The sequence below is a fragment of the Myxine glutinosa genome, chromosome 10 (genome assembly GCF_964187855.1).
Source record: "Myxine glutinosa chromosome 10, kmMyxGlut1.1, whole genome shotgun sequence".
NCBI lineage: Eukaryota > Metazoa > Chordata > Myxini > Myxiniformes > Myxinidae > Myxine > Myxine glutinosa.
In genome coordinates, this window is record NC_136270.1 from 11266370 (window position 1) to 11277055 (window position 10686).

Below are 10686 nucleotides of genomic sequence, written 5' to 3' on the forward strand. Positions count from 1 at the left end.
GGAACGTGACATGGAGCTTCAGCAAGAAATCAAATTCAAGGAGCTGGAGTTAATGAGAGAACGGGGAGAGGCACCACCCTTGCTGACGGGGTCGACACCTAACCAGAAAACCTGGGATGTGGGCAGACATGTGAGGCTGGTTCCACCGTTCAGTGAAAAAGAAGTCGCGAAATTTTTTCCACACTTTGAGAAAGTGGCTCGACAATTAAACTGGCCGGAGGAGGCATGGACCATACTCGTGCAAAGTGTGCTGGTGGGGAAAGCTCAGGAAATTTATTCGGCGCTACCAATGGACCAATGTGCAGATTATGAGGTACTGAAGAAGCACATCCTCAAAGCCTATGAGCTGGTTCCGGAAGCTTACAGGCAAAAATTCAGGAATGCCAGGAAGAGGGAGAGTGAGACCCATGTGGAGTTTGCCAGAGTGAAAGAAAACATGTTTGATCGGTGGTGTGAGTCAAAAGGAGTCGGGAAAGACTTCGAGAAATTGCGGGACTTGATCCTGGTGGAGGAATTCCAGCAGTGTGTCCACGAGGACATCAAAGTGTACCTGCAGGAAAAGAAGGTACCAAAGTTGTGGGACGCAGCCACCATGGCAGATGATTATGCCTTAACCCACCGAATAGGGGTCCAGGAACCTAACTCCTCGCCTAGATCTCCGCAGGGGAGGTGGGGAACAGCAGGTGCGGAGAACGACCATACATGGCGGCGGCCTCGAGAGGATTATGGGGACAACTATGATACCCCACCGGTTCGAAATCGGAGGGATGAGGGCCCAAGACAAACTTATAGTTCGGGGGGCCCGAGGCAGACCACGAGTTTTTCCTCCGGGCCTACTTGCGCTTTTTGCAAGAAACCTGGACACTTGATGTCCAGTTGTTACCGCAGGAAAAGCGAAGACCCAGAGCGGAGTCCGACTACTACGACTCCAAACGCAATGGCCATTGTGAGAAATCGCCATCAAAAGGGTTACCAACCCTTTATTTCAGAGGGGTTTGTGTCACGGGATGGAGCCTCGACTAACCGGAAACCGGTTCGGATATTGAGGGACACAGGGGCACATCAATCTTTAATGCTTGAAGGCATTTTGCCATGGTCCGAGGAGACGGCAACGGGGGATAGTGTTCGTTTACAGGGGATCGGGGGCGGTGTTAGTGCTCCCCTTCATGTCATCCATTTGGAGTCCGGTTTGGTGTCAGGACCGGTCACCGTCGGTTTACAAGCCACGCTTCCTGTAGAGGGTGTATCTGTGGTTATTGGGAATGATTTGGCCGGGGGTCAAGTTTATGGTAACCTGAGGGTTGGTAAAGAGCCCAGCAGGGAAAATAACGCCACACCAGCTCGGGATGGCGACAAAAGTGCCAAGTTATTTGTAGGGGGACTGAACTTCAAAACAGAGGAAGAAGTTCTGACCTCTGTCTTCAACAGATATGGGCCGCTGGTGGAAGTGCGGTTGGTAAGAGACTGGGAAACGCAACAGTCAAGAGGGTTCGGCTTTGTCACGTTTGCCAGCACAAAAGACGCCAGAGAGGCAGAGAAGAATTGGAATGGCAAGGATTTGGAGGGTCGGACCATAACAGTAGGGAAGGCATTTCGTAGGCGTCGAGAGGTCTACAGGAGAGGACAACTGGGCGGTAGTTTTGGTGGTGGCCGAGAAGGAGACCGCTATTCATGGGACTACAGGGACCAGTGGTCCCACCATAATTATTAGGGAAGTTCTGAAAAGTTGAAGCACTGAAGGCGGCGGAGCCGCCGAGCCAAGATTCCTACACGAATTAACCGTGAACGCCGTTCCTAAAGGCGTCCAGGCAGGGAACTTTCATGCACGGACTAACCGTGAACTCCACGTTCCTCAAGGCGCCCATGTAGAGAACTTTCCTGCACGGACTAACCGTGAACTCCGCGTTCCTAAAGGCATCCATGTAGTGAATACTCGGCTTGGCCTCCCGGAAAAAGTGCTATCGAGTTGCGTAACTTTGGATCTTTGATCAACCCCTTAACCTTCATTCCCAAGATACGGACGGGCAAAGTCAGAGGGTCCTGAGATGGAGTTTGATTTGGCAGGGACAAGGTCGTTGTTGGTACTTAGTCCAGAGGGAGTAATCTGGAGGGGTTGGGGTGAAATTGTGGTTGCTTTATTTTTAAGTGATAACTGTGCCCGGGGGGAACGGATAATGTGGGGGGGGTTGAGTGATCTGGTTTGTTTCTCCAAATTGGCCGGCAAAGAAAGTTTTCGCTGGGTTCAAACTTTCTTTCTTGAAGGGGGGGAGTGTTACATATTTATGTGAATGTATGTAAATTACCATTCAGGTTGCTTATCCGTGTGTATTATACTAAGGGTTGTTGTGATGGGAGGGTCAGGAGCCCTTCGGAACCAGTGGCCGGAAACGGAAGTGGCCGGAAACGGAAGAAGAAAAGACACGAGGAGAGAAAAAGGACGGTGATTCTTCTTCCTCGCCCCGCGACGACGAGAAGGTGGAATCGACCTTGCGCTGCGCAGAAAACAGAGGCGTTCCGAAACCCGTTTGGCGAGAGGAGTTACCTGGCCGCGTAATTACCTTTGGGCACGTGAAGTCCCCGTGAGTTCGTGCACGGAAACAAGCGATCGCCCGTTGGGCCGCGCGCGCGTTACAAACCGCGCTCGGTTTTGCCCCGTCTACAAGGACGCGTACGGGTCGCACTTTGGAGCCTCGCAGGCGTTGCAAATCGCGTTTGGGTTTCGCCCCGTCTACAAGGACGCGTACGGGTCGCACGTTGAGCCTCGCTCGCGTTGCAAACCGCGTTTTGGTTTTGCCCCGTTGCGTGGCAAGGAGGTGCGCTGCAACAGCTGTCCCCAGTACGAGACGGCACGTTTGGAGCACGTCCGCCCGGGGTTCGTTCAACCGCCCGAGTGCGGTGACGGTGACTATCCTCTTGGTCAAGAGGGGCCCAGAGACATTGTGCGGGACCGAGACCAAAAGGGTTTCGTGAGTACTCCCCGGGACACACATGTATAAGATGGCCATCTTAATCATAGGGAATTGATTGTGAATTGGGAATTGGTGAGGATTATGTATTGTTGATTGCTCGGGGAAAATCTCCGTGGTTGTGTCATTGAAATATTGTTGATGGTTGTGTCATTGAAATTGTTTGGTATCATTACCCTTGAAATATATCCTTGAACGGCAGTTGTCTCTTGGGTGAAATTCATAGGGCTTGCGTGGCGAAAGCGCATATATAATACAGCTTTCTGGCGAAGTTCCTCTCACGGTCCGGGGGTCACTGAGACCAGGTATTCACCGAGGGGACCACGTAACACCATGTTTACTATCTCAAACTCGTTTTCCTTGTCGATTCTTGTCCTTGAGATAAGTTCTGCTAAGTGTATCAGCCAGTTGCATGTCTTTTCCTGGCCGATAGTGGATCGCAGCATCATACATTTGCATCCTCACAAGCATTTTCTGCAGTCTCTTTGGTTCTCTGATGGAGAGGCTTTGTAGCAATGATCTCCAGCCGTTTATGATCAGACTGCACGTCATTCACCTGTCTCCCATAAGCGTACAGATGAAACGTTTCCAAAACAAAGACACCCACCAGGATCTCCTTCTCTATCTGTGTACACCTGGTTTCTGCAACAGATAGAGACCTGGTGACGTATGCTATGATATGTCCCCCTCTTGCATCAGCATAGCACCAAGTCTAGTGTCAGAAGTGTCAACCTGCAGTATCAGCTCCTTAGCTGGGTCAGAGTACTTGACCGTCAGTTCGGCCAAAATGTGCCTCCTAATCTGTAGTTAAAACGTAGTATGCTGTCAGAGAGAGAGAGAGAGAGAGAGAGAGAGAGAGAGAGAGAGAGAGAGAGAGAGAGAGAGAGAGAGAGATAGATAGATAGATAGATATGGGTGGGTATTCCTGGGACCCCTGGGAGTAAAATAGGCTATATTGTTTTTCCAGTTTTTCCAAACACGATGGAATAATATTTACCGATATGAACAGTGATGTGGCTTTTGTTGAAATTCTACAAATAGTTTATTCTACGTACCAGGAGAGAGTAGATAGACTCCTGACGAACTCTTCCTATATAAATGTGCGGCTTCGAAGTAACATGGCAGCGTGTGCAAAGCGACTGAGAAACGGGTGTAGTGGCCGCTTCCGTATTACAGATTCGGCGCGCACTCTTCGCACATAAACGTGCGACTGAGAAAGACGTGCAGCGGCCGCTTCCGTTTTGCAGAATTCAATCTTTTTTCAAAATGGGCGCCATGTACTGTTTAGATTTTTATGATTTGCGTGTGATATGATTCAACGGATGTTTATATGAATCGTTTAAAATAAAATAAAAAGCCTTCAATTTCTGATATTTTGCCTTTTCATTTGGGCTTCCCAATTGAAGCCCCGCCCATAGGGCGGGTACCGTTGCTCATACCCCATAATGTCATGGTGGAATTTTTGTTTTTAGAAATTTTTACAAACCTATTAAGCAACATCGTTTCCTGGAAAAGGCATGTATGTATGCATATTAAATAAGCTTTCGAACTAGCTTTTTGGCAAATTTTGAATGAAAAATAATTGCCAAATTCAACTGTTGTTAGTATTTGGTGACTTGACAAGTGACTGCATATACCCTGCTTTACAATCACTGCAACTGACACAATACCTTTAATTATATATTAATTTACTTGGGTGGGGGGGGGGGGGGGTACCCAGCGCTGAATAGGGGGAAATACGTAGGGGTTGTGCATTGAAAAACTTGTGCTTGAAAACACAAACAAAAAAAAAAAAAAAAAAATTGTGCATTGAAAACATAATATGGAGTTGTTGCCCTCACAGTGGTGAGCTTTTCCACGCGGTGGTTTCAGGACATGTTAGACATTGAAAAGCCATGGAGTAATTGGCCTTATGGTGGTTATCTTTTGCCTGCGGGTTGGTAGCAGCACTGCCTGACCCCATATCCCAATATACGCTGTATAGCGGCCGATGTTGGCCTCAAAACGGCCATCGAGGCCAACGTGTGATAGCTTAATATCTTGCCCAGACTCTGAAATAACTAGACCCAATTTTTGAGGCCTCTATGTGCTATGGTTCGGCTGTGAAGGAATAAGAAACAAACACACAAACACTTGAAATTATTTTCAAGATATAAACTTTACCAGCATCACCAACACACACAACTTTGAATTATTTATTTATCAATGTACACTTTAACATCTCCACCATCAACACACACCACTGAATTATTTAATTATTTATATACACTTTACCATCACACCATTGTAAGTTATCAGCCCGTCTGTGCAGCGGGAGACAGCATCTTGGAAGTGTGTGTGTGTGTGTGTGTGTGTGTGTGTGTGTGTGTGTGTGTGTGTGTGTGTGTGTGTGTGTGTGTATATATGCATCAGTGTGTGTGTGTGTGTATGTGTATCAGTGTATGTGTGTGTTTGTGTATGCATATGTGTGTGATAGAATTGTGAGGATCAGAACGGAAAAAACGAGATGTGTGTGTATATACCTTTGTGTATATGTGTATGTTTGTGTGTGTGTGTGTGTGTGTGTGTGTGTGTATGTGTGTTGTTGGTTACTATCCCCATATGGGGGTTTCAGAAAGTGGTACGGAGCCCTCCCATGTGTTAAAGTGTGTGTACCTAGAGCATAACATTTTTACCATTTGAGTGTTTGTCATCAAATTTTCAACAAATCTTTATTATGAGAATATGTAGAACACTAATTAATAATTTTAACATTTAGGTTCAATCACTAGGCTAGCGATAGCATCGTGGTCCAACCAGGCAGCGTCATTCCGGACCTCCACCTCTTAAATTATTTCTTATTGCGGAATTAGTTTTCATTCACACGTTTTTCATTTGCACAACTATCTTCAATAATGCAACTATGGCGTAAATAAAGACGTTGCTGTAACACACGCAGATTTTTATACATATTTTTTGCAATGGTTCCTCAAATGGTGGCCCACAAATTTATTTGGCTCCTACCTGTGTCCTACCTTGGTCCCCACTCACAAGCACAACAATACTTTTGCAATTGTGATCTTTCTTGTTTATTTGCTATCTATTTTTTTCTGATGCTTTTTCAACTGTTTTTTCTCTTAATTAATCATAACACAAACCATAACAAACTCTCAATGGCATTCACCTCATGTTCTGTGGATACAGTAGATATGTCGAGCATCATTAAAGCCATGTTCCCAATTTCTACGACAAATTTTATCTGGATTACCTTTAATGAGGAGTTTCGGCAAAGATGGAAGTTCTGTGATTCAATATGATCCCGGCGGGCAATATGGCCAACCTAAGACATGTGCATAATTGTCAGACCCACCACTCTAAAGTGTGATTTAATGTTTATAATCCTAAAAATTTATTGAGTTATTGGCATTGCTTTTGTCATCCCTTTGTCCTCAGCCCAGAAAAAGACACCAGTCTTGTGATCCCAAAGATCATAGTGCAGACAGAGACTTCTGTCTAAAGATTCTTTCAAAAGAAGTGCAAGCTCGGTTCTCTGAAGAGCATCCTCTTTGGGCCTGACGTGTATGGAAAATATTGTTGGTTTGAAATAATAAGTGTGTGGCCCATTAATAATCTGTTGTTGAATTAATAAGTGCGTGGCCATGTCTTATCTGTGAAAGCAGCCTAATTTTATAGTTTTGTAGAAGCACTCATGCTCACAAGCACAACTTCTTTCATTGTGGATGTTTTGTATATTAATTTGCAATTCCAGACAGCACAATGAAAATATAAGGAACTAGAACGGCACTCAGTAGAGAGCATACCTCCGCCAGGTGAACAGTTTACGTTTTGTATCCCAGAGTAGACCATAAAATCACAATACAAAATCACATTTAATCAAAATCATCAGTCCACAAATTTTTGAGATATCCTGCTATATCCTGTTGTTGGCCTTATCTCCCAATGGTGAAGAATCACTTAACAAATTCTACTAGCCGGATCCGGCACCAAAATTGAATCGATTCTTCCTAGTCAGCACACACAACCGATCCACCAAATTGTATCCAAATCCATCCATAAGGTTTTGAGATATCCTGCTATGTATCGTTTTAGCCATATCTCCCAATGGTGAAGAATCTCTTTAAAATTCTAGTGGCCGGATCCGAATCCGGGTCGTTACCAAAGTCTAATCATTTCGTCCTTGTCACTTACGCTACCTCTCCACAAAATTTCATCCGAATCCGTCAACAACTTTTTGAGATATCTTGTTCACAAACAGACAGACAGACAGACAGACAGGGGTGAAAACATAACCTCCATCCACCTTTGGTGGTGGGTAATTATTATATTACTTTTTCATTTGTGTCATCAAGTCATGCCTCAAGTACTGGCTGTGCCAAAAAACCCAAACCCATAAATCAAATCCACAATACATTCATTTTAAATTTAATAAAACGTCAGGAATATGTGCGACATTTTGTGTGACAAAGGTGTACCAAGTATGAGAACCATAACTTCACAGCAATCTGTTAAGCGGTTCTGAAGAAGGTTTTTTCTTTTTTTTCTTTTTTTTTCAATCCAATATGGCCACCAGACCACGTGACCAATTCATTCGTCATTAATTAATGACGAATTAATTTAATGATTAATTCACATCGGGTCGTAGATCGGATATATAGGAAGTTTCAGATTTTTTTGGGATAAGGATTTTGATTCAACCAATTATGGCTGGAATACCACTTCACTGATGAGGTTGTCATCCAATATACCCCATGGGTAGTTGATGACATATGCCAAGTTTCAAAAAAATTTTGTTGAGCTGTTTTAGAGAAGATTATGTCCAATTTTTTCCCTTTAATCCAATATGGCTGCCATACCATGTGACCTATGATGTCAGAGTTAGCAATTAAATATTCCTCATAGGGAGTCCCTCATATGTTTAAAATTTTGCATCGATCAGCCAAGCGGTTACAGAGAAAAATAGTTTTAAACCTAAAGTATGTCGATGTGGACGTACACAGACACAGAGATATTTGATATGTGATCATACCCAAATTATACAGTGCCTTCAGAAAGTATTCACACCCCTCAACTTTCATGTTTTCTTGTTACAGCCTGAATTTAAAATGGATTAAATTGTATTTTTGTCACCGATATACCCAAAATACCACATATTGACAAAGTGAAAACATGTTTTTAGAATTTTTTTACAAGTTTATTAAAATTTTAATTTAGAAATATCTAATTTACATAAATATTCAGCCCAGTGAATCAACATTCCGTACAAGCACATTTGACAATGATTACAGCTTTGAGTCTTCTTGGGTATGTCTGTATCAGCTTTGCACATCTGTATTCGGGGAGTTTCTCCCATTCTTCCTTACAGATTTGCTCAAGCCCTGTCAAGTTGGATGGGGAGTGTTGGTGAACAGCAATCTTCAAGTCTTTCCACAGATTCTCAATGGGATTGAAATCTGGGTTTTGACTGGGCCACTCAAGGACTTTCTCATTCTTGTTCTGAAGCCATCCCAGTGTTGCCTTGGCTGTATGCTTGGGGTCATTGTCCTGTTATAATATAATTCTTCACTACAGTTTTAGGTCTTTTGCACTTTGAAGCAGGTTCTCCTCAAGGATTTGCCTGTATTTGGTACCATTCATTGTTCCCTCTATCCTTAAAAGTCTCTCAGTCACTGCTGCTGAAAAGCATCCCCAAAGCTGCCACCACCATGCTTCACGGTAAGGATGGTGTTAGGTGGGTGATCAGCCGTGCTCAGTTTCCGCCAGAGGTAGCGCTTTGCATTCAGGCCAAAGAGTTCAATTTTCGGCTCATCAGACCGCATCATCTTTTGCTTCATGCTCTCAGTCTTTCAAGTGCCTTTAAACAAACCCCAGCCATGCTGTCATGTGCCTTTTCCTCAGGAGTGGCTTCCGCCTGGCCAGTCTCCCATAAAGCCTAGATTTGTGAAGTACTGCAGAGACTGTCATCCTTCAGGCAGGTTCCCCATCTCAGCCAAGGAACTCTGTAGTTCTGTCAGAGTGGTCATTGGGTTCTTGGTCACCTTCCTGAGCTCTGGGAGGAGTCTGGTTAGGTCTATATTCTTCTCATTTCCTAAAGATGGAGCTCACTGTGCTCTTGGGAACTTTCAACACTTCTAGAAATTGTGTTATACCCTTCCACAGAATTATGCTTCCTCACAGTTCCATCTCATAGTTCTACATACAGTTTCTTGAACTCCATTGTAGAATTTCTGTTCTGACATGCACTCACCTGTGGGACCTTATATGGAAAGGTGTGTTTCATTCTAAATTATGTCCAATCAATTTATTTGGCCACAGGTGGACTCCAATCAAGTTGTAGAGACATCGAAAAGATGGTCAAAGGAAATTGGATGCACCTGAGCTCATTTTGGGGTGTCATAGCACAGGGGTTGAATACTTATGGACTCAAGACTTCAGTTGTCTTACCCTTCCTCCCGTCCATGGTACACTGAATCTTGTGGTGAGGCAGTTGCCCTGAAACAACTTGCCTTTGCCTCTTGGAAGGCTAATCCAACTGAAGGAAATCTCAGTTCCTTCCACCAAGCTCGGAACAAGTGTGTGTCTACCCTCAGGAGTGCCAGGAAGCACTATCTCTCCTCACTCAAGAATGAACTCTCAAACCTGTCTCCTTCCTCCAAATCCTGGTGGCATCTGGTCAAATCCGTTTCTGGTGTTTGTTCCCCCTCCATCCCCTCCCTTACCTCAAATGGCCACACAGTTGACATCGCACGTGACAAAGCCGAATGCCTCAACTCTGTGTTTGCCTCAAAATCCTTAGTCCCAAACCCATCTCTCTCTGTTCCCACCTTTCCCAGTCGAACCAAACTGCTCCTGGACTCTGTGACCTTCTCTCCTGACAAGGTGGAGGAGTTTTTGTCAAACCTCGACTCTGATTCTGCAACTGGACCAGATGGCATCAGCCCACGGGTCCTAAAATCCTGCTCTGCCGCTCTATCTCACCCTCTCTCTGTTCTTTTCACCCTATCCTTTGCTCAAGGTCATCTGCCAGCATCCTGGAAATCAGCAAACATTACCGCTTTACACAAAAAAGGTGCAAAAACAGATCCTTGCAACTACAGACCAATCAGCCTGCTCCCAATTATCAGCAAAGTCATGGAATCCATCATTGCTTCGGATATGAAATCTTTCCTCTTCTCCAATGGCTTGATCTCTGATCATCAATTTGGTTTCAGACCAGGTCACTCTACTCTGGACATGCTGCTTCTGCTGTCTCAACAATGGATGGAGGTCCTCAATGCCAAACAGGAAATCAGAGCTGTCTCCCTTGACATATCACGTGCCTTCGATACGGTCTGGCACCCAGCTCTGCTCACCAAACTCTCCTCCTATGGTATCCATGGAAATCTCCATGCATGGCTTGCGGACTTCCTCTCTGGTCGTAGTCAACGTGTGGCCCTGAATGGATTTCTCTCATCTCCCCTTCCCGTTCAGGCTGGAGTTCCCCAAGGCAGTGTGCTGGGCCCTGTGCTTTTTCTGGTCTTTATCAATGATCTCTCCGACTCTCTGGAAAATCCTCTGTATCTCTTTGCTGATGACTCCACTCTCTGCCGCTCCATTCCTCTTCCCTCAGATCGGCAGTCTGCAGCCTCCTCACTCTCTGTAGACCTGGACAAAATCACAGACTGGTCAAACATGTGGAACATGTCTTTCAATCCTGACAAATCTCACACTCTTACTATGTGTC

At 44.8% G+C, this 10686-nt stretch overlaps 1 protein-coding gene across 1 annotated transcript in view; it reads left to right on the forward strand.

Annotated features, from left to right (window-relative positions):
• The window catches only part of LOC144893984 (sodium bicarbonate cotransporter 3-like), a 30297-nt gene extending 23291 nt beyond the window's left edge, over positions 1-7006 (forward strand). The window contains exon 5 of the mRNA XM_078785326.1: positions 6399-7006. Within this exon, the coding sequence (XP_078641452.1) occupies positions 6399-6462 (64 nt within the window). The 3' untranslated portion in view covers positions 6463-7006. The remainder of the gene's footprint in view (positions 1-6398) is intronic.
• The last annotated feature ends 3680 nt before the right edge of the window (positions 7007-10686 follow it).